General features: G+C 34.7%; 1 protein-coding gene across 2 annotated transcripts; it reads left to right on the top strand.

Annotated features, from left to right (window-relative positions):
* The first annotated feature begins 21,286 nt into the window (after positions 1–21,286).
* LOC122578951 (zinc finger protein 4-like) lies at positions 21,287–24,018 on the top strand. 2 transcript variants are annotated; one of them, XM_043751014.1, is made up of 2 exons: positions 21,287–21,447; positions 23,032–24,018. In XM_043751014.1, the coding sequence occupies exon 2, from the start codon at positions 23,083–23,085 to the stop codon at positions 23,671–23,673; it is 591 nt and encodes a 196-aa protein (XP_043606949.1). In that variant the 5' UTR covers positions 21,287–21,447; positions 23,032–23,082; the 3' UTR covers positions 23,674–24,018. The 2 variants fall into 2 exon arrangements, with proteins under 2 accessions (XP_043606949.1, XP_043606948.1); XM_043751013.1 differs by having other exon boundaries at positions 23,026–24,018.
* Positions 24,019–25,051: the final 1,033 nt, after the last annotated feature.

Below are 25,051 nucleotides of genomic sequence, written 5' to 3'. Positions count from 1 at the left end.
AAATGTTGTATTTAAATTTTCTAGAATGTGTCAAGAATTCCTTCAAAGGTAAAATGATTTAAGTTTCAAGATTTAACATACCAAGCTTGGAGATAAGAAAGTTAAACCTCTTTTCATCCAATGGTTTTGTGAACAAATCTGCAAGTTGATAGTCAGTTCCCCAAAGTAGAGCTCGATGTCACCTTTCTCAATATGATCTTTGAGAAAATTATATCTAACATCAATATGCAATGATCGAGAGTGGTTTACTGAGTTGACTGTAATAGCAATGGCACTTTGAGAGTCACAATAGATAGGGATATGATCATATTTCAGACCATAATCAGTTAGTTGTGTCTTCATCCATAAAAATTGAGCACAACAACTAGCCGCAGCCACATATCCAGCTTCAGCCGTTGATAGTGACACACAATTCTGTTTCTTGGAAGACCAACTCACAATTTTATCACCTAAAAATTGTAAAGTACCGGAAGTGCTCTTACGATCAAGCTTACAGCCTGCATGATCTGCATCTGAATAAGCAGTTAGATTGAATCCAGTATCCCTAGGATACCAGAGACCTAAATTGGGTGAACCCTTCAGATAACGAAAGATTCGTTTCACAGCTTGATAATGTAAATCAGTTGGAGCAGCTTGATACCTAGCACACATACATGTTGAAAACATTATATCTGGGCGAGATGCTGTTAGATACAACAACGAACCAATCATACTTCGATATCTCTTTTGGTCAAGTGGTATCCCAATTTTATCAGCATTTATGTTTGTTCGAGCAGCCATTGGGGTAGAAATTGAAGAACATGAAGTCATATCAAACTTTTTCAACATGTCATGTATGTATTTACCTTGTGATATAAAAATACCATTCGGTAATTGTTTGATTTGAAGACCCAAAAAGTAGTTCATTTCCCCAATCATGCTCATTTTAAAATGATTTACCATAAGAGATGAAAAGTTTCGGCAAAAAGTTTGACTGGTCGACCCAAAGATAATGTCATCAACATATATTTGGACAAGTAGAACATGCTTACCTTGTTTGTGAATGAACAAGGTAGGGTCAATTGTGCCTTCGGTAAAGCCACCTCTTAGTAAGAAAGTAGTTAAGGAATCATACCATGTGCGGGGTGCTTGCTTAAGACCGTAGAGAGCCTTATCTAACCTGTAGACATGGTTCGACCTTTGAGGATAAACAAAACCTTCTGGTTGATCAACGTAAACTTCTTCTTTGAGGTCACCATTCAAAAAGGCAGTCTTCACATCCATTTGAAACACAGTAAATTTTTGGAATGCGGCATAAGCTAAGAATATTCGAATGGCCTCTATTCTTGCAAATGGAGCAAAAGTTTCATCGAAGTCAACACTAGGTTGTTGGCAATAACCCTTTGCAACAAGTCGAGCTTTATTCCTTACAACCACTCCATTCTCATCCTTTTTGTTTTTGAATATCCACTTTGTACCGATTGGATCAGCTTTTTTCGGATTTGGAACTAATCTCCATACCTTCAGTCTTTCAAATTGTGCGAGTTCATCTTGCATTGCCTTAACCCATTCTGGATCACGAAGAGCTTCAGAGACTGTTTTGGGTTCGATATTGCTAAGAGAAAGTGCAACAAGACACTTGTTTACTGAAGTACGGGTAGTTACTCCGGCTTGTGGATCTCCAATTATTTGATCAATAGGATGGTCTTTCAGCATACGTGCCCATTTGTGATTATGAGGAAGAGGATCTTGTTGTTGAATATCAACATCATCATCATTAAAACTTAGATTGTGTTGAGAGATGGAATCATAACTTGGTAGAACTCTTTCCTCATAAGCTGGATGATCAAAGTCAAGTGGCACATACACATTTGGAGTGTTCAATGGATTTGTTGTCTGAGTAATGCGAGGAGGTTGTTCTTGAACATTCTCTTGAGAAGAATTATCAGGAGAGGATGGTGAAAAAGAATCATTAGAAGAGGATCCTTGCTCTGTAGAATTCGATGACGATTCATGATTGTTGTCAGGAACTGGATTGTTGTTTTGAATTGGTTCATTGTTTGGAATTGGTTCAACAATGACTTGAAGTTCTTTATCATGAATCAGTTTTGAATAGTAGAATTCTTCAAAAAGAATATCTAATTCATCACTTGTTGGAGTTGGAAACTTCTTGAATTTATATGTTAAGGTAGAAGTCCTTGTAGAAGTACGTGAAGCACTTGGATCATTACTTGTTGGTAGCAACCTTTCTTGCTCAAAGATCATGCCCGACATCTCATCAAACCAAACATTCATTGTTTCTAGAATTGTGTTTGTTCGGCGATTGTAGATTCGGTAGGCAATTGTTGTTTTGGAATAACCAACAAAATAACCTTCATCACCTTTCTTCTCGAACTTTCCAAGATTCTCCCGATCATTCAAAGTGTAACAAACACACCCAAATATATGAAAGTAGTTGATGTTGGGTTTGCGTTTGTTAATAACCTCATAAGGAGTCTTTTCGAAACGCTGATTAATAACCTCATAAGGAGTCAACAGCTTCAGCCCACATATTGGATGGCAATTTGAAATAAGCAAGCATTGTCCTTGCTGCTTCCACTAGCGTTCGATTTCTCCTTTCAACAACACGGTTTTGTTGTGGGGTGCGAACTGCTGAGAATTGATGAGTAACGCCTTTGGATTTGCAAAATTCATCAAAAACGGCATTCTTGAACTCAGTACCGTTATCCGAACGGATGTAACGAACTGGAAGTTGAAGATTTACTTGAGTAGTAGTGATGAAATTGATCAAAATCCGAGTTGTTTAATCTTTAAATGCAAGGAACTTGACCCAAGTATATCTTGAATAATCATCAACAATAACCAAGATGTATTTCTTCCCATTTCGGCTTTGTACTTTCATCGGCCCACAAAGATCCATGTGAAGCAAATAAAGAGGTGCTAACGAGTTTGGAGATTTCTTCGGTTTATGAGAAGCTCTCTTAATCTTCCCAACAGCACAAGAAGGACAAACATGCTCACTTTCATACTTATAGTCAGGCAAGCCTTCAACAAGATGCTTGTTGACCAAAGTATTGATAGTTTGAAAATTTAGATGAGAAAGCCTTCTATGCCATAACCAAGAATTCTTTGATGTAGCCTTTGAAATGAGACAAATATTATCGGTTGGTTGGTTATCATCGAGATTGACGGTAAAAAGATTATCATCACGATCACCGCAAAGAATGTCAACTCCATCTAGATTTTGGACTTTACAATGAGATTGTTGAAAAAGAACTTGAAGATTGTTGTCACAGAATTGTCCAACACTGAACAAGTTATGACTTAATCCTTTAACATAATGAACTTTCTTGATGACAATTCCATTTCTTTCCATGTCTTCATAACCTAAGATAAGAGCGAAATTGTTGTTTCCAAAGCGAACCGTTCCCATGAATCGTTCAATAAAATTCTTGAGCAAAGCTTTATTTCCAGTCATGTGCTTCGAACACCCGGAATCGAGTATCCAAACACAGATGGTTATTTCCTACAATCAAAGAAATTTAACCGACTTTACGTACCCACTTGAAGACGGGTCCTTTATGGTTAGTTAACACAGACAGGGTATATAACTTAGGTAATGCATTCAAACATGCTTTTGAATCAACATAAGCATTAATAATTACATCATCAATAAGCACATTTGGATAAAAGAAAGTACGAACATTCACATGAGAATTAAAGGTAACATGTCTACAAGCATTCACATCAACCACACGATTACAGGAATTAAAATTGTTTACAAGCTCACAAGGCCTTACCTTGGTACATTTATCATTTTTCAACAAAGATGAATTGTTTGAATTAATAGGAACACCCTTCTTCCTATTACCAGCCTTTCTCCTTCGTTTTTTCTTCTTTTTCTCAACATGCTTTTGATTACTAGTGAACTTAGGTACTAATGTCTTAGCAACCCATTTAGTACCACTATTTATGCTCTTTCCACATGTTGAATTGAAACTAAGAAGATTAGAACGAGGGGTTTTAAACACTTTCATCCTTTTAGGATCTTTTGGAGGTGAGAAAACTTCTTGCTTCTTTGGTTTATCATGCGAGAACCATCCATATTGTAACACCCTGACTAAGGCGGAAACACGAGATGCCACAGAACGACATGGTACAAAAGATTTAAATATAAAACATCAACACAAGTTTTCAAATGACATTCAAACCTAAAAGATTACAAGTTCAAGATGACGTCTAAATTCATTACATAACCAAATTCATAATTTAAAAGATCACATGTTTGCAATACTTGTCCATCCAAACAACAAACACATAGAGTCCAAGAGCGGTCCTTGAAGCTACTTACTGCTCTAAACCTGAAAAGCATGAAGAAAAAGTGTCAACTACGAGAGTTGAGTGAGTTCATAGGTTTTAACTAGCAACACATATATATAACCCAACCATATTCAAGGATATTGAGTCTTAAAATTTCCAAGTATTCTTTCAAATAATCATTTCTATGCGCATGTTCAATTTATAATAACCAACATAATAATATCAATGTCATCTAGCCACATGGGCATATTTCAAGTAAGCTTTGATGAGTAAATGCTTGAGCCACTACTACTACCATTTCATCAAGTCCATCAATATGTATATAATTCATTTCATAGCACAAGCTGTCAATCAAGTGCCGTATTAATAATAATAGGGTCGTGCCATGGAGACGACCATTCAAATTTAAGGTAGTTAGAACATCGCGTGGTCGGACTGGGAATGATGGTCATCACAAAGGCAACCAAACATCCCACCGTTACGCGTTGGGTGGGTGGACAAATCCTAGTTGCGCAACTATCTAACTACAGACCTCCACTTTTGGAGTAAATAGTAGTGTACCGAAAGAAAACGGTTTGACAGAACTCAAGCTCATCATAAAACATTTATCATGTTGAACATACGATATAACCTCATTTCATAATCATAAAATCAAGAATCATTTCATATATGTGTATCTATATATATAAAGCAATTTTCATTTACATATCATGCTTTTCACCCCGATAGTTAAACACATAAAATAGTTTGAAAGGGGGCTATGACTCACTTGATTTGAGAGTGAAAGAGGGCTGATCAAAAGTGAGATCTTTGGCTAGTGGTGTCTTTCCTCAAGCAAGCCTAAACCATGGTATTCGAAATATGCACAACGTAAGTGTGTGTTGCATGACTAGTAAACTAGATCATGAGATGTATGCTAATAGACTTGCCCATCTTTGGTTGTTGTTTAATTATGGAATTCAAGGACATTATGTTGTTCACCTCATTTGGTTGGAAGATATTTGGTAGTAAAGGTCATTCGTACGATTTTGTTCGGTTATTGGAATTTCGGTAGTTTAACCTTGTTTTATATATATTTTCCATTGCATATTTTGTTTAATAACCATACTTGACATTTGTGTTCTTATAATATTAATGTTGATGTATCTTACTGATTTATAATTATTTATTTAATTTAATATTATTTAATTAATTATTTACTTATTTTATTGATTTATTAATTAAATAATTCCTTATAATTATTTTTAAATCCTTAAATTATTTCTAAAATTCATAGATAAATATAGATGGATTATTTACTGATTTCCAAGCCTTTTTATTTGTAATATTGTGATTTTTATATTTATTTGTGCATTATTTCTATTTTTATTTAATAATAATGATTAATTAGTGACTTTTACTTAATAATTTACTTTTAAATTGTATAGTTCTTGTTCCCTTGCTTGTAATTATTTTTCCCCATTAGGTTTTGGTCACTTTTATCATTGGTTAAGTAGCTTTGATCAGATTCATGGTTTATATAATTTTATTAATTAATTTATATATCTTTTAATTACCATTTTAATTCATTAAATCATAGATATCCTTACAAATCACCACAAGAGTTTTAGTCCGAAAATTCCAGGCCTTTTTGGAAACTTATATCAACACAAATTCATATCAATTCAACCTCTCTTGTGTCTTGCTTAAATTGAGGATTTTATAATTAAAAATCGTTTACCGAAATAGTGATTTTAGCCTCATTTCTTAAGCTATAAAGGTACTTCAAAATGAATTTTCATTCTTAACCCAAATATTACAGTAAGTTCATCATATTTTGGTGGTTCAAGTCGTGATAGTGGTGGTGGTGTGATATGTGTAATTTTGTGCTTTCGGTTAGTGATTTATTGACCCGAAAAGATGATTTTTGAGCTAATTCTTGCCATACATCTAGTGACTTGCATTTTATACATTTGGTATATCATATTTCTAGTAGGTTTGTCATGATTTCATGCTCAAAATATTTATGGTGCATGTGTGTGCTAAAAATGCATTTTTACAAGCTTTCGGTTTACGATTTCAAGCATATTTTAACTTGTTTTGACCCAAGCTTTATACTTTTGATATTTTATAAATTTTTTCCAGAATATTAACTTCAAGATTAACATATTTTCAGTAAATACAAGTCTCTAACCACCTCATAATCCAAACAACAATTCAACCTTCTTAAATCTAACATGCATGCACTTAAATCAATACTTTTTAACATAAATCTTTATCCATCTCAAATCCATCAATCATGAAACATATTTTTATGAAATATTCCATAAATATATGTACAAATATTATATAAGATATGTTCATCTTTTTATATAAAAAAGTTACTTTACAACTATCAACACACATCAACACTTTTTGCTACAAACTTTCATGGATCTAATAATATAACATCAAGTACATATTTTTACCAATTTTTCCAGAAAATATTTCTTCATAATATATATTAATATGACCATCTTTCACAAGAAAAACCATATCAAAAGCTATATAATATATATCTACACTTTTGGGTCTTTAACTAGTTGAATCCTTGGATCTTTCTTCATGGATTTAACATGCATGAGCATGGAATGAAAGATCCTATCAACTTTGCCCTCATCAAGTGTATATTCAAAAGAAAACGTGAAGAAAACATGGACTTTTGATAAAACCTTTTTAATATGAACAAGAACAAGATTAATCTAATAAAGAGATGAAGATATATACCCTTGATGAACACTTTTGAAGATGGAAAATGTGCAGAAATTTCGTGACTCAAAAGCTCCAAATAACCCTTGTTTCAACTTCAAAACAACCCTTAATCCTTAGCTTAATCAAACCCTTGCTTAACCTATCCTAAACCCTTATTATTAACAAGTGTTTAGATGAGTTTTGCTTGTCTTTTTCCTTTGTTTTGTGGCTGCCGAATTCAAGAAGAAGAGAGGGAGGAGAGGAGAGTTTTTGAGAGAGAAAATAAAGTTGGTGTGTGTAAAAAGTGAAGAGTGTGTTTTGTGTGAGTTTCAAGAGAGATTTAGTGGAAGTAAAATTTGAAAATGAAGTGTGTAAGGGGGGAAGGGGGGGGGGCGGCCTTAGGGTGGGTAAATGGAAGGGTTTTTGTTCTTTTTTTTTTTTTTAAATAAAGTGTAAGTATATTTTGTATAAGATGGGTGTATGTGTAGGTGTTTGTATATTTAAGTTTGTATTTATTTATTAAGTGTAATATGTTGTGTATGTAACTTATTTTCTCAAGTATAGGTATGTATGTATATGTCATGTATATATATGTGTATGTATATATTTTTGTGTTTTAAGTTTGTTACAAGGTTCATTGGTTACAATTCTTGTAATTATATTAGGCTTATATATATACACTTATTATTATTCAAGCATTTTTTTTTGCACATAAGGACTTATAAATATTTTAAGTTGCTCATACTATTTTCATGACCAAATATTAGTTAGTTGGCTTGATGGTTAGATTGTTGAGCATTTACAAGTGTTTTTAAATCGCTAGCTCAACTTGTGAGACTCGCTTTATTATTTATAACTTGATTGAACATTAATAAAGTTTTTGTTCAATCATATTTTATTAAATTGAATTTAGAACCAATCAATAGCTTTAGATTACTAATTTAAGGGCATTATCTACTAGCTTCAAGTATAGCTATGGCTTGCGGGAACATAGACAACCCAACTAGCACGTATATAGTATTAAAAAGTAGGGTTGTTACACATATCTATCCCTATATCTAGTTGTACCAATAGATGTATCCTTAGTTAGCAAAACTGAGCTAGACTTAGAAACCTTAGGTAAGGAACTAGATTGAGAGTTAGATGAAGAATCTTTAGGATAGTCTTTTGGAAGTTTCACTTTGATGTACTTTGATCTGGGTGTGGTCTCATCTTGTTCCTTTTTGACATGTGTAACCGGGGTAGGAAACTTTGGTTCTAACTTAATGGTCTTTGGTTCAGTCTCGACGAGTTTGGACTTCACTCGTTCCTTTGAGTAATATGAAGTTGGAGCTTTGGACAATGGATTTTGAGATTCCTCTTTTGTTTCAACTTTGATTTTGGTAGATTCAATCTTTTTCTCAGTTTCTGAATCAAAAACATATTCCTCCTCCATGAATTTATCAAAATCAATTTTTGTGAAAAATTTAAATGAAGGTTGATTAGTTTCAAATTCTTTTGAAAGTTTTGAAAAATCATGAATCTTGGTGTCCAACTTCACATCATGGGTAGTCTCGGAAATTAGGTCAACTTAAACTGACACATCTTTGGTCTCACAAGAAAATTGAGTAGAAGTATCAACACCTATACTAGCACTAAGCTTAGGGTGAACAACTAACTCATCAATAGTATTGCATGTGAAAAACCTATAAAAGTACTATATCCAAACTAAACTATGCGCAAGTTCTTCATCAGATAAATCAGATTGCACATAATCATCAGCTATAAATATAGCAGTATTTTGACAAGTACATTCAAGAGAATCAGTCAAGGTCTGAGTGGAGGAATTGGTATATGAATCACAAGTAGTCTAGGTAGAATGGTCTACTAAACTACTTAGGTCAGTTTGAGTAGAAACATTCACATAAACTTTCTTAGTATCAACAACAATAAATTTATCCTCTGAATTCGGACTTTGAGACTTTAGGTGATTAATAACTTTTTATTGAGATTCCACCTTTTGTTGTAAACCTTTTATTTGTTTTTCCAAAAATGTTGTTGGAACATACATTTTAGTTGGTTTAGGTGGAGTACCGACAAATTCTTGGTTTAGAAAATTTGATGCAATCTCTTCCAATTTAAAAATTGAAGATTCTTTAGTTTTGTATGAAGCATTTAGAGCATCATAATTAACCAGAAATTCATCTTTTGGTATTCTCTCAACTTCATCAGTCTCAAATTCGTCATCCAATAGACGAATAAATTGTTGTATCATACCAAGTCGAAGGAATTTTTCGTCATACAAAGGTTCAATTTCTTCTTTGGCTTTTTGTAATGGTGTGATATTCTCAAATCCCAGCCCAAGAAGAAGATCCTTTTTGTCAATTTTTGACTTGTTGAAATAGGCAGTGAAATCCAAGAGAGAATTTTGTTCAACTTTATATAACTTTTCTTGATAGAAAAGTATATTCTTTTTAAATTTCTCAACTTGTTTTTCAAGATTCTCAATCTCTATGCCTTTTAGAAAACAATTATGATTTAAGTCAGAAATCTTCCTTTCGAGTTCAACATTGTTTGGTTTAGCTTCTTGAAGCTTTTTATTAAGAATATCAACATCCATTTGTCTAGCATTTGCCTGAAGCCATTCATTGGTCTTTTGATTTTCAAGATCTTGATTGGCTTTCTCAAGATCATGAATGGTCTTTTCAAGATTGTGACATTTTTGTAATAATTTAGAATCAGGGGAGGCATTCAACTCACATTCTTTAACCAAAATTTTATTTTTATATGATTGAAAATCTTGTTTAATAGCATCATGTTCAAAAAGTAATTTTGAATGTTCTTCAAGAAGTTTTGAAAATTCACTTTTAGAAAATGAAATGCTATTTTTTGAACTTTTTGTTTGTTTTGGCTAAAGATTTGATATGAGTTGTCAAGTTTGACAAAGCTAATCTACATGACTCTTTATCTTTAATCAATGAAAAAGTAGAATTAAGATTTACCTCATAATCTGGGTATTCATCATCAGTGTTTTCTGCTTCAAAGACTTTGTCCTTGGCCAACCTCGCCATAAAGCAAACATTAGCAGAGAGATCTTCATCCTCGTCATCTGAGAGTAATATCCATTTGTCATCTTGAGCGAGCAATGCATGTCCTGCTTCAACTTGTTTGGCTAACAGTATCTTCTGCTTGTAATACTCGTAGTTCCGCTTTCGAGGTTGCTTGCAATCAATAGCAAAATGACCAGTAACACCACAATTGTAGCACTTTTTGTCTGATGCCTTACCCTTCTAAACAACTTGTTTCTCATTACCTTCCTTCTTTTCACCATGCTTTGATCCACTTGGTTCACATTGCTCATAACTCTTAGGATGATAGTGTTCCTTCTTGGGAAATGCACTTGTAGAAGAAGTGCGGAGATTGTTGTTTGTTGGCTTTGCTTTGTAAAGTTTTCTCTTGAAATGCTTTGTTATCGCGGCAAGAGCTTGATATAGATCAATAGAGATACCATCTCGTGTAGCCAGCTTATCATCTCCCTCCTAATCTGATGAAGAAACAACTACCATTTGCTTCTTAAGAGCTTCAGAAACCTTCCTCACAACAATCAATGCCAAAGGATCAGGAGATACAACTTCTGGCATTTTGCTTGATGAAGCTTTGTTTAGAACTTGGTTTTTATTGAGTTTGAAGGATTCATAAAGAGTATGAATGATGAACTTGGTCAGATTTTGGTGTTGCTTAATCTGTGTTCCAAAATCATCCCATTCTGGACCAAGAGCTTTAATGAATTTGATGTTTAACTCAATCTCTATTTCTTAACATTGTTCTTCCTCAGTTCATTTATGACATTGCAGAACCTATAGTAAACAGCCTCAAGAGAGTCATTTGGCAATTTGTTGAAGTTGTCAAACTCAGTCAAAACATTGGTCAATCTTATTGTCGAAGTCATGTCAGCTCCTTCCATCTGCCGGGCCACCTCATCCCATATCTCCTTGGCTGTATCATAAGAATCAACTGAGCCATAGATTTCATCTGGTAGAGCTTGGTATAAGCATGATCTAGCTCTGTTATCTGCAGTTGTTCGATCTTTTTGTTCAGCATTCAAAAGATCAAGAGTGAGTATTGCACCAGTAGTTGGATGGCGATGAACTGCAAGTCCATTAAGGATGGAATCTTTAAGCATGTGACCATTTGTTTGACATTCCACATAGTCCATAAATCTTTTCTTCCATAGTCCATAGGAACCACGGTAGAGAACTGGAGGTCTTGTATCTGAACCCAATGCCAATGCTTCACGAGAAGCTATCTGAAATTGATTTGGTTTGAAAATTGAATTGAATTAAGAGTTGAAGAAAAAACAGGAATTGAAATGATCTAATGAGGATCATCTTAGAAGAGATCGTCTTAGATTGAAGGAAAGGTGAGACAATTTGAAAGAGATCGTCTTGGAGTATTTAGTGGAATTTGGCTAAGTAAGGAATGAAACTGAAATTGAAGTTTGTTTTTTTTTTTTTGGAATGAAGTTTAAGAAATGAAACGAACTAGAGAAGATCGTTTGGTATTTGAGAAATGAGACGGTCTTGAGAAGATCGTTTGGTATTTTAATTTTTTTTTTTAAGTACTTTGTCAAGATTCGAACAGAGTAACAATATGTAATGGAAGGAAAGAAATTTGAGCAAAACCAATGTATAAGATCAATTACCCAAGAAGTGTGTGATTCCCAATCACAACAACTTCAAATGTTCACCCAAACACACCAACTTTCAAAAGAACCTGAGACGATCTTGTCAGGATCGTCCTAAGTTCAATGAGCTAAGACGATCTTAAAGAGATCGTCCTAGCTTTCAGTCACAAAACTTTCAAGTGTAAACACTTTCCAAGTGTTTGAATTGACCAAACCAATCCTTAGGAATTAGTTAGCCATAGTGAATTTGGTTCCCAACCAAAATTCACAAACAAACACTTCACCACACACAATCTCACTTGTTAGAATGATCTTGAGAAGATCGTCCTACAAGCCACAAAGCACAAGTATGAAAATTAAGCCTTCAAAGACTGAGACGATCTAAATGAGATCCTCATAGACCAAATCGTCCTGAGATCATCTTCTTCATCAGCAAAGCAGATTTATACAAAAAAAAAAAAACTCCATTAACGACTTCAAAAAGCTTCAATAACTTTCGAATTACTTGGAGTTAGAACTTGAAATTAATTGCAAACTGCTCGTTTTCACTTCAGCTACACATCTACGAACAAAATTCAACACAAAACACAACAGATTCGAATCCCAAATTTCGCGCTAAAAAGCCAAAATTCAAACTCGAGATTTATATCGAATTAGAATTTCAAACTTGACAGATTTATGTTATTAACTACTACGAATCTATTGGTGAACAACTAACTGTGATTTGATGTGATTTGAAAGATGAAAATTGAAGAAAGATGAAGATCGTTTTACGAACAGGCAAAAAAAATTTTTAATTTTGATGAATCTATGATTGAATTCAGTTATGGATCGATATCAGAATGATATTATGCTCTGATACTACATGTGATAACACGATTTCTACACCGAATTCACGTCATCAATGGCGGATTTGAGGTGTGTGTGTTCTTGGTGTGAGTGTGTGTTTTGAGAGAGAAAGTCTGTGTGATTGGAAATTGGCTGATTGGAATTAATGTGTGTTATAAGTTTTCCCAGGTTATGATTTCTAAGGTGTGAGGGGGTATTTGAAGTCTAAAATACTCACATATGCTAAATATCAAATTTAGCCCCTCAACCTTAGTGATCATTTATCTATGACTTAACTACAAGTAAGTCCACTATTCTAAATTACAATTTATCACTATTTTTGGATTTCTAACACCTTGGATATGAAGGAAAATTGGGATCTTTGAGAGATTTCAAGAGAATGAATGTAGCTACTTTATGGCATACCATGTACAATGTCTTGAATACATGCTTGATGCCCTCTCAGAAAGGGATTGATGCTATGACAAAACATTCGTTGTCATTATACTATGCAGTCACCCATAATATGGAGTGTGACTATGCCAAGATTGTCTGGGAGAAAATGGAACAAGTTGTTAAAGCCAAAGACAAGGAAGACAAGAAATACATCCCTTGCATCAGGTTCTTCACGTTGTTGATTGAATATGTCCTTGATTCTATAGATGTAATTCCAAAGTTAGATGACAGCTTCAAATGTGTCATTGCGATGTACAAGTCAAATCTAAGAGGCACAAGGAGTGATGTTGCTAAACCTTTTCCTATTCCACCATTTTTGCTCAATCTTGTACCGGCTAACAGTCCCCATCTTAGGAGTTATAAAGAGTGGTTAGACACAGTTCTGGGGTCTGAAAGCCGACAGACTCCTACCCCAACTGTGCATAGGTCGCCAAGTGAGGGTCCTAGGATAACAAAAAAAAAGGGGATAAAGGAGAGGGGATTGTTGAGCAACCAAGGAGAAAACTAAAAAGAGTATCAATTAAATCTCCCATCACACCCAATATCTCATCTTCTCAAACAATACCACCACCATCACAATCAACACAATCAATTCCAACAACACCTTCTACACCACTTCCTTCTATTTCTTCTCCGATTCAACTAATTCTTTCTCCACCGCAAATATCTACAATTCTTGAAACAACATCAAACATACCTGCTCCCATTCCTGTGAGAAGATTAAAGATGCAGGCTAGAAGGATTAAATCCAAATCTGGTTTGTTAAAGATCACCAAGAGGAAGCACAAGAAGAGACTTTCTGCTACATCTTCTAGCTTGCAGGGAGAGGAGTTGCGTACAGTTCATATTGATCAATCTTTTGGTACCTCGACAGCTTTTGATGATGACCATATCACACAAACCATTGAGAGTGTGATATCGGATGTTATTTCTAAGGATCAGGGCACTGGAGATGCAGTCCTGCCGGAGGAACAAGGAGGGAATGAGGGAGGAGTTGAAAATACCGGAGAGGTTGAGAGGTCTGGGCTAGGACAAGGGCGTAAAGAAAACGTTTTCCCTGCAATAGATGAAACAAATGAGTCTAGCCGGGATGACAACCCTAGGGTAGAAGTCTAGAGCTCCCCACTCTTGCATGCACAAAACTCTCCTAACCATTCTGACTCCTCACAACAGGAGTTAGTCTCACAAATGCACGGGGAACAACCACACTCACCACACTCTCCTCATTTGGAGGATGAGAGTGTTGAAATCAGAGAGGACCAGCCCCACCTCTCGCCTTCAGTTCGTGCACTTGAGTCTAGATCTCCTAGGGACACGGACCTGCAAGCTCAGTTTAGTACTGATGCCGGAACAAGCGGAGAGGGACCCACTTTGTGTGACCTTGTAGGACAGCTTGGAAGTCCTGCCTTAGCTAACATCATGCCAGCTTTAGCCGCAGGCAACAGTTCTCAAATCGAGATCGAGAGACAGTATGAACGCCAAGGTGACACTGTTGTTTCTCATGATCAACCTGAAACTGTATTAACGGGCATTCTCAGTGACCCTGGTGTTGTGAGTGGTGTTACCCAACAACAAGTCCCAGACAGTGATTTATTACAGTCTAGGACACAACTTGATTCTGGTTGTGAAGCCAATGAATCAGAAACTGCTGGTGAGGGTTTACCCCAAGGATCTGCAGGAAATCCTGAAAAAACTTCAGTTGGTTTAGGTCACACTACAAGTGTGCCAACAACCTCCGGGTTGGTTCCACCATTACTTCAAACACCAACACCAACTCCAACTACACAAACACCCCAACAAACTTTATCAACTTCAAACCAACAAGAATAAGACAACACTTGCAATCATTTGTTACAAATCTAGAGGTCTGAAGGTGATAGCATTAACATGATAGATAGGGGTGTGTTGAATGCTTTGGAGTTGAGGGATAGAGAACTAGAGCATGCACGACAAGTCCAAGCTTTGAAAGAGCAAGTACATAGTCAGAAGGCTGAGTATCATGCCAAACTTGTTGCTTTTGGGCTCTAGAATCTTGCCGACCGACCTCGGTTTCTACGAGACGGGATGATCCTGATTCAGATGGTCACCCCGAGGTGGAGAACCAATGAGATGGTCAAGCTAATGTTGATGATAATTCGACAAGAGTTGAAGAAACCAGCGTTGATGTAGAGATGGGGGAAGGTAGAAATGATGTAGGGATTCAAGATCGGGCTGAATTGGAAAGATTAGCTGAGTGTAGAGCTAAATCTGATGAAATGTGGAAAGAACTTGGTTTGAATGTTGAAGAAGTTGAGAATGCAGAGTATTGGGATGAAATAAGGAAAAGACTAGAAGATGTGTTTGGAATGGGAGAGATTGAAGGAGAAGAGGAAGAGGAGATTCTTGATGAAGATGATGTTGATGAGGCTTTAATTGAATTTGCTGAAGGAGAGGCAGACGCAGAAGCAATCAAAGACATCATAGGGTTAAGTGTTCCGGAATTTGTTGAGACTCAAAAATCTACTGATGAACCAGTGTTTGAAGAATTCGATGATCTTGATTATTTTACAACTGGTCCTTCAGGTAGAAATGAAGCTGAAGAGTCAAACAATTCCATCTGTGTCAACTCTGAAGCAATACTCTTTTAATGATTTTGAAGGGTTTGATGAGCTGAGAAAAACTCCAGAAGTCGTTTCTCAAGATTTCAAAAAGTCAATATTTACACAAGTGTTAAGAGAAGCTATCATATATGAAGAAGAACCACTTCCTGAATACTTCCCTACAGAACTAACCGAAGAACAATGGAACTTTGTAAATAAGGGGTACTTCCTCAGAGATCAAGCTAAAATGGTTGCACTTGGCATTAAGCCAAAGCAAGCTGCAATCAAGTCAAGATTTTTGGAGGGAAGAGCATTTCCAATCTTCTGCGGAGCTACTAGGGTTGTCAAAGTAGGAAGACCGGAATTTGCTGCTATGTACAAGTTTAAGGATCCAAAACAAGTTGAGAATACAGATCTCTCCTTAAACTTGCTGATAGCTACAATCCAAACATACTTGAAGATCAGAGGAAGTTCAGGATCGTGGTGCTGATCAGAGTAATCTTAATTAGAAAGACTCACATCTCTATACCTTGTTTTCATGTCAAGAGAGAAAATGGCTTGATATATAGATTCAATGAAGCTCACTTCAAACTTGTGTCGGTTGATGAGATAATTTTCCTCTACAACCACTATGTGAATGTCATTCAAAGATATCATGAAGATCATATTGCCTTTAATGCAGTGAAGAGATACATGTCCAGCGTCATTCAACATGCATCATTGGAAGATTTTCAGATTGGTTTTGAGTTGGTTAAGAGGAACATTAATGTTCCGTATCCAGATCAAAGTCTTTACACGGAAGATATAGAAAGGCTTAATATTGGTCATGTTCTCGAGAAACCAACACTTGGAGTAATATTTCTTAAGAGCAGGAAAAAGAAGATCTTTGTTAAAATGTGCGACCTTGCTTCTTACTCTGATGGAACCCTGGAATTCTGTAAGAATGTGCTGTTATGCTTATCTGAAGATGAAGAGTATGATCAAAAGAAAGCTCTGCTTGATAAGGTAATCGGCAAGATTGATAAGAGACTGGGTTTCAGAGAGAGTATTACAATGATAAGGGAGGAAAAGAATGTTAAGAAGTCCAAGTATGTTGAGAGAAGAAGGGGAGGATGCTGGATCAAGTATGAACCTAGTAATGTTTTGGGACCACACAACATTTCTCCTAGAGACTATGAAGCAAATATGGTGGTCCCCGAAGATAAACCTGGAGGTGACAACTGGTTCTGGCATCCAAACGTAAACAGACCAAAATACTCGAGCATAAAGACTGTTGACTCTCGGATACATTTTGACAAATCACTACTAAGGGGGAGATTGTTAGAAATATAATTTCTAGTAGTTGATTTGTATGTATACAATACTTTGTACTTGTTTGTATTTCTCATAAGTATGGAAGGGGGACTTGTGTAAATTGTATAGAAGTATATAAACCCCCTCCATAGCTTTGAATAGTAACCTGAACATATTTCATGTAATCCAATCTTTCCTCACACACATACTTTCTCTCTCGGCATTTACACACACTTACACACATACGAACTCCATTAACACACACTAAAACACATAGTTAAGCTCAAATATATACATTACACTTCTCTTATTTGCCGAGATTACATCTCTGCAAACAGAACAACTCGTCTCAATACTTAACCAAATTTCAGAGAAATAAGAAATCAATTATTTGCCGAGCTAAGAACTCTGCAAATAAAACAATTTAGTCCACACTAAGTCCAACTTCTCAAAGCTTGTAATTGCCGAGCAAGAATCTATGCAAAGAGAACAAGTCTAACTCAACCACCTCGGTAAACACTAGAAATCACAAAAAGACAAAATAGTCGACTTACTGTCGTCTTCTTCGTCCAGAACAACACTTATATGCCGAGCCCACTGAAAATTTCCATTTTCTTCTTCGTTTTTGAGAATTAGAACTTCAAATTTGTACCAATATGTACAAAAAACAAGTGCGAACAAATCCTCAAACAAAGTAATATAGAAAAACAAACAGAATTCAAACTCACTGATCTATGCGTTTGCCGAGCTTAAACAAAATTTGATCAAATGATGAAATTGAACTCTAATTTTGATACTGAATGATGATGAACAAAATCCTAAACGATCGGTGAACAAATTTTGAGGAAAAACACACTAATTTTGCTTAAATCAATCGCATAGTAATCTCGGCAAATATATAAAATGTAAGAACAGCTCAAAAACATCAAAATTGAGAACAAATTCAGCTTCTATTTTGATTCTGGATCATCTAGATTAATTGATTTTGCTCTGATACCAAATGTAATGATGTGAATTTGAGCTTTAGAGTATGTTTTAGTGTGCGTTAATGGTGGTTATATGTGTGTGGAAGTGTGTGTGCTGTGAGAGAGAGAGAGAGAGTTAGGATGTAAGGAAAGATTGGATTGCATTATGTGTTAAAAGTTACAATGTTAAGCTATGGAGGGGGTTTATATACCTCTATACAATTTACATTAAGCCCCCTTCCATACTTATGAATAATAAAAAACAAGTACAGAATATGATTTAATACAGATCAACTACTACAAATAATATTTCTAACAGCTAGTTATTTGTTGTTTGAGTATTTGAAGATTGAACCTATCTATATTTCATGATGTAAGGATAATAATCAGGCGATATATAAGTTTCATTGCGAGATTAAGATCTTTATGTGATTGGCGGTTTATATAACTGAAAGGGAGATCCGATAAGAAAGACTTCAGGTGATTAGTAGAGTAGTAGAGATACAAAACGGAGTTTGATGCTGCTATAGTTGAGACAGGGTCTATGGTATTACATTTTGTGATGCAGGTTGTAGAGTTTCTTATCTTTGTGATAGCTAGTTGATTTGATGCTGATTGTTGGAAATTCAACTTCTCTATTATATGTCGATTAGGCAAGGAGAGCGACGATCCTATGTGGAAGGTGCCAATGCTTAAATCGAAGGTGGTTAACAGTTGAGAGGGAGAACTACAATGAGATGTGTTGGATTAGTTGGTTGTCATAGAGGGACAGGGACTTTGTAGTTTGAAGATCAGGATGCCATGTCAGAAGATCGAGTTTCAACAAGAAGACTCGATATCATCAGTTAAGGGAGAACCAGTGGATTCAGGTTTTTCGGTAGCTATTGATTATTGGAGTTCATCTAGAATTGATTGCAATGGAGAAGGGGGAGTTTGTAGATGCACGTTTCGTGCAAAGATTGTTGTCCGTTGCAATACAATTCAAAGGGCTGATTATGATGAAGAGAAGACATCATCAAGGTCGTCATCACGTCATCATCACTTTGTGAGGACGTCAGCACGAGACAGTAGTTCGTGTGAAGGAGCTCGAAGCCCATGAACATGATAGAAGCCTAGCCCATTCGACAACCTATATATACAAGACTTAGGTTACAATTTAGGGTTAATGGTTTGAGTTGCAACAGAAACTATTCATCTCGCACGGGGTAGAGATCTATACCCTGTACCAGTCAGATGTATACTCAATTTGGTGTAATATTTATATGAATAATGACATATCACGAATTTTTCATCTGTTTTATCTCGTGTTCTTTGTCAATTCGTGGATATATGTCCATTAATTATACAGAAACCTCAAAGTCGATTATGAATGGATTCTGCACTTTCATAGTCGAATTGGTCGCGATTTGAACGGTCCTACTTGTTTCTACAGCTAGCTTTTAAATAACACTATGCCTTTTTTACACCAAATACTTACACTACTTGTCGCCTCCACAACCACCATTGCATGCTTCCATTACCATCGTTTACGCTGCAACGCGCGGGCACAAGGCTAGTTTGAGAAAAAAGAAAGTGTGAAAGTAGAATAAGGTGTCGTTAAAGTAATAAAATCATCTATCATTCATTTTAATATTTTGAATTAATTGCAAGATTGGTCCCTGTGGTTTGTGCATTCTAGCAAGGAGGGTCCCTATTCGAGAATCGTTGCAATGGAGGTCACTATTTTGAGAATTTTTTGCAAAATTGGTCCAATTTTGACGGATCAATTAAAGGTGGCTGTCATGTGTGTCGTGTGCAGCACTTGTGAGGGTATTTATGTACTTTCCACCCACAAGGACCACCATTGCTATAATGAAAAACCCATAGGAACCAATCTTGCAACTAACTCTTCTTTATATATAATAAAAGACTATTGGCCTAACCACTTCTTAACAATTAAAAAATCTTAGTTAACCTAAAATTAAATTTACATGTATCATAATTAAAATTATAAATCAAAAAATATGGAACTAAAAAACTTTTAATTATTAATTATATAAATAGTTGTAGAAAAAGTTTAATTAACTTACAATTTTTAAAAATTCATAACTAATTAATACCCATTAACTATTCCATAAAAAAAAATAAGTCTTATTAAGTAATTAACTTAAATAAAATTTTTAACACTTTTTAGCTTTTCATGATTATTTATAGTTAAATTACTAAAAACATATTTTCACTAAAAAGTTTAAAATTTATAAATACATCAATTGATGATTAAATTCCAATTCACATAATAACTTATAACTACATTCTAAGAATACACCGAAGATTTTATTTTTAAAGGCAAATATCAAATTACTAGTTTGCTTTTTCTTATATTTGTAAATTAGAATTTATAAGTTTTTTTTTAATTGCATTTATTTAATAATTTATTTTATTTCAAAAAATGTTGCTGACTTTTTGTGTATTTGACACGATAAAATACCATATATAACATTTATATTATTTAAACAGATTTGCTTTTTTCTTTTTAATATATATCAAATTCTTAACATACAATATTTTATTTTTTTAAGTTTATACAATAACAAAGTTTTTATATAAATCAATTTTCAAAAATAAAAGTATTTATATAAGGTACATCTCCATTATTAAAATGATTCGTAGAACAGGAGACGCTTTTTCCTTACTCTTACTAAAGCAGGCACACGCAAAACTCTCTATTTGGCTTTTCACTGAAACCAATACGTCTAAACATAAGGTAGGCGCTTTCACGACTCACTAAACGGGGATCAAAATCTTTGCGCAGTAGAGGAGTCAAAAGCAGAGGACGAAGGGAATGTAAATGACACAACATATCTAGGGAAGGAAAGTCCTCCATTGAATGGGATGAGAAAGACAGGTTCGGAAATGGCCGGATTAGCAGGAGGAAGGGCGTCCCCACCCTGAAACAAAGGTGTACGTACATAAATAAAGGGGAAGAAATCCGCCAAGACTGGAAGGTTCTGCCATCGAGTTCATCTCGGTTCTTGTTTGAGATTCTAGTAGCGACTGTTGTACTTTCCATTCCTATCCTATGATTGCTTCTTTGATGCACATCTGAGAGTCCTGCCCGAGCAGGAGGAGTTTACATAAATTTACTATTAGAGACCTAACGAGCAGATAATTGTACGTTACACTCTTCTAAATTAAATCAAAAAATATATTAAGGTGTTAGTTGTAAGATTGGTCCTTATGGTTTTTTTATTTTAGCAATGGGGGTCTTTGTGGGGTGGAAAGTACATAAATACCCCCACATGTGTACACTTGATAGCCACCTATAACGAATCCGTCAAAATTAGACCAATTTTGCAAAAAATTCTCAAAATAAGGACCCCTATCGCAACAATTCTCGAATAGAAACTTCCTTGCTAAAATGCACCAACCACAAGGACCAATCTTGCAATTACTCTAATTTTTTTAAAATGATTTGTTCTTCTATCTCTTTCGCTTCCTGACATCAGACCACTCTTTCTCTCTCTCTTTTATGATCTTATCTCCAATAATTCTTCCAAATTTTCATATTGTACCCTCTCATCATCCTCACCAAATTTGGCAAAACCTAAAAAGCCAACAATCTTTTTCCAAAATCTAACAATATCTAACCTAACTACTTCACTCTAGTTCAGTTCAGGTATGTATTCTTCAACACCCATTTCTTTGAATTTTGCAATAGATATTTGTTATTGACGATTATTTCTTGAACTTTAAATTTTTATGTTTCGTTCGGAAATATAGTTCTTGTTTCTTGTTTGCAAAAGCAGTTTAACTTTAAAACTAGTTTTATGAAAGGAATTGAGGATTAATTTATGGTACTTGTTTTGTTTTTAGAAAGATTTAGTAATTTTCTTTAATCGTTTTTAAGTCATAATATGACCATGAAAAATCTGGAATCAGATTCAGAAGTTTTTGAGACCCAAGATAATAAGGATCCGTATCATTGTTTTCGAAGTGTTTGTTAGAGTCTTTCATGAGAATTTGGCATTGGGTTGACCCATTCTTTTTATATACTATATGTACGTATTTCCATTTTCATGTTGATATTTGATGTATTTTGTTTTGATTTATCAAGTTTTTTAGAAAAGGATTCTATATCTACTTCTACTCCCTTAGATATTATTAACGCAATACTTTTATATTCAGACAAGTAACTATTCAGCAAAAAAAAAAAAATATGAAAAACGACATTTATTTTATTTGTTTAGACTTGCTTTAAATTAACAAAGGCTTTCCTAGGATCTTAAGAGAGAGTAGCTTATCATAAATGTCTGTTACTACTATGTCCAATTTGGCATGCGAAAAGTCAACACACATTGATGTAGCTAGCGAATCTTTATATACTGTCCAATTTGGAAATTCTTCCAATAGTCGTCACATGTGTCATTGCTCGTCGGTTTGTTGTATCTGGGTTTTGTTCTTCTGTTACAGAATCATGTGGTACACAGATTGACGTGTGTACACGTTTACATTTCAATATGTTAATTTTTAATTCGACAAATTTCCGGTTTTTCATAATTTAAAGCTGCCAAATGATGGTTTTTACTTTAAAAAGTATGGTCTGAAGTACAACATTGGTTTCTTTTACATCTAATTAAGTGAAGTACATTTGTTTGACAACTTTAAAATAGTATAGCCTAGCTATATCCTATGGTTTATACATCTGAAAAGGCGTATGGAATTAAAACATTGTGAATTAGTTGCGTACGTATATTAGGCCGTAGTGTCATATGATATCTTTATAAATCTCTAAAATCTTTACAAATCTTCAATTGTTTAGTCAGTGCATATGATGTTTTTATAAATCTCTGAAATCTTTATAAATATTAAAAATCTTTTAATTATTTTTCTAACCATATAAGCATCCTTAGATATCCTTAACATATATAGTCTGATGTATATATGTGAAGTCGCGCATTGTTTTTATTATGGCTTTTCTTTACATCGATTAATGACAACTTTCAATCAACTCTTTTCTTCACGTTTTAATATCCGGTTACCCGGGGTTGGCTTAGAAAAGATGAGATAGGGAGGGCCCTTGGATGATTGATTGGTACTGGTTAATGATATGATGGGTCCTAATCAATGTGATTGGCATATCCAATAGCGATCATGAATGATGTCTAAAAAACCACCAAGCTAAATCATAATGTTTATCGTGTCTTAGCAAGAATTATAATACGATACATATCTCATATTGGTTATGCTTAATTAGCTGCAGGTATTCAAGCAAAAAAGATATACTGGGCGGTTAGATTATCTTTGATCAAACATGGAACCGCCAAATAACAGCTTCAAATCAGAAGAGGAATATTCTGAAATTAAGAGTCAAGGCAATTCTCAACATACCCCATTGGTCACTTTAGACCTAACACTTGCCTTCAACTCCATGACACCTGAAGACGCTGCCACAGAAATTGGACCCACAAACCCCGTTTCAGGTTCAGCGACACCTCGTATTTTTTCTTGCAACTACTGTAGGCGCAAGTTTTACAGCTCACAAGCCTTGGGAGGCCATCAAAATGCACACAAACGAGAAAGAACAATGGCAAAGAGAGCAATGAGAATGGGAATGCTATCCGAAAGATATGCAAGCTTAGCATCTTTACCTCTCTATGGGTCAACATTTCAGGCTCTGGGTATTGAAACACACGGGTCACTCCATCAAGGAGTCGTGCCAGAAGACGCCCGTTTCCATGCCATGAGAGCGGGTGTCAGTTTTGATCAAACCTATGTACGATTACCCAAGTTCATGGAAGACGACGAAGCAGACAGTTTTTGGCCCGGTAGCTTCAGGCAGATTGATGGAGTTAGTAGGGATTTATCGGCAACGCCAACCCCGGATCTCACTTTGAAACTTTAACATCTTGGTCAGCTGATATATTGTTCAAATACCAAATGTTGGTTTCAAGCGAAATATCTGGGATCTGCATTGTACAGTGAGATATGAAGAAGAATTTTGCTTAATTGTTTTGGTTATCTTTTCATTTTTCAATTTCTAGCTACAAGATGCATTATTTTGTTGATTTAGGTCGACTGATGGATAAGGGACGTGGTTTGTGGTGAAACAGGTTGAAAGCTTGTTTGATTAAAACCGGGAAATTAAGCTCGTAGTAGAAATGAATAAAATGTTGTTGCCAAGTGTAATGAGATATTCTACAGATTTTAAGTTTGAATATGATAGTTAATCAAATACTGTATTACTTGATCTCGATTGTTGCTCAAAAATCAAAATTTATGGTGATCAATGTGGTGCGACTACAAATAGAGATATGAATGTATACTCTTAAAAAATTGAATAAAATGTTTGTTTGGCTTGAATCTTGATATTATTGTTTAAATAAAAGTTCAATGTTTAATTAATAGTTTAATCAGTTAAAATGTTTAATTTTGAAAGTCAATAAACACATTACGAGCTCCATAAGCTGAGCAATGAGCATGCATGCTTAATCAGTTAATCCATATATTCTCCCAAATGATCCCGGGAACCCACATATATGGATAAATGTAATTTTTTTTTAAATAAGAAAAAATTTATAGAAAATACATACAAATATTTTCTACATTGTCATAAACTTATTCTTTGAAAGTTATTGGTAACCGAAGCATTAATTTTGAGATGACATTGAGAGAATAAAAAACTTGAGTTGTTTTGATTTTGAAAGAAAGAATGATAAAAGATTAAAGAAAAAGTTTTCTTTGTTTGAGCATGTAGTTGTGTAATACTATAATATTATAGTTGTTTGTAGAAAACTTATTTTCTTTCAAATTATTATATATATTTTTATCACAAACAAGTAATTATAATAATCATAATATATACAAGCTAATTATTTTATAAAATATATATCGTTTGGAATCTTGTATTATAATTGAATACGCTTTCATTTAATTCGACATTCCCGGTATGTGTGGTCTTTATTTATTAAAAACTGGTATTATTTTAAATATGAGTGTTACACCTGGTGTGAGAAATTCATTTGAGAGTTCATTTTCAATTTTGAGCTAAGGCCCAAATTTTTTTTTACATTCTCGAATACGAGTCTTATAAGTATGACAAACACTTTTAAAATTGCTCCCTCACAAAAATCTTTCTGGCTCTGTCCCTTCCTATAATGAAAGCATCACCAAAGTCTGAGTCAAATGAAGTCAAAAGCAACACAAACTATAGTCCAAAAGCACTACTTCAGGAAGCCTGAGCGTCGCTCCCAGAGGTCTGGACTACTTTTGGGCTATTGACC

This window comes from Erigeron canadensis, chromosome 8, assembly GCF_010389155.1.
Source record: "Erigeron canadensis isolate Cc75 chromosome 8, C_canadensis_v1, whole genome shotgun sequence".
In the NCBI taxonomy this organism is placed as follows: Eukaryota; Viridiplantae; Streptophyta; class Magnoliopsida; order Asterales; family Asteraceae; genus Erigeron; species Erigeron canadensis.
The sequence above is the reverse complement of the archived record's forward strand: the minus strand, read 5'-3'. Positions and strand labels throughout refer to the sequence as shown.

Excerpts from the sequence above, each read along its gene's own strand:
- LOC122578951 (XM_043751014.1), top strand. The coding sequence starts at position 23,083 with ATGGAACCGCCAAATAACAGCTTCAAATCAGAAGAGGAATATTCTGAA.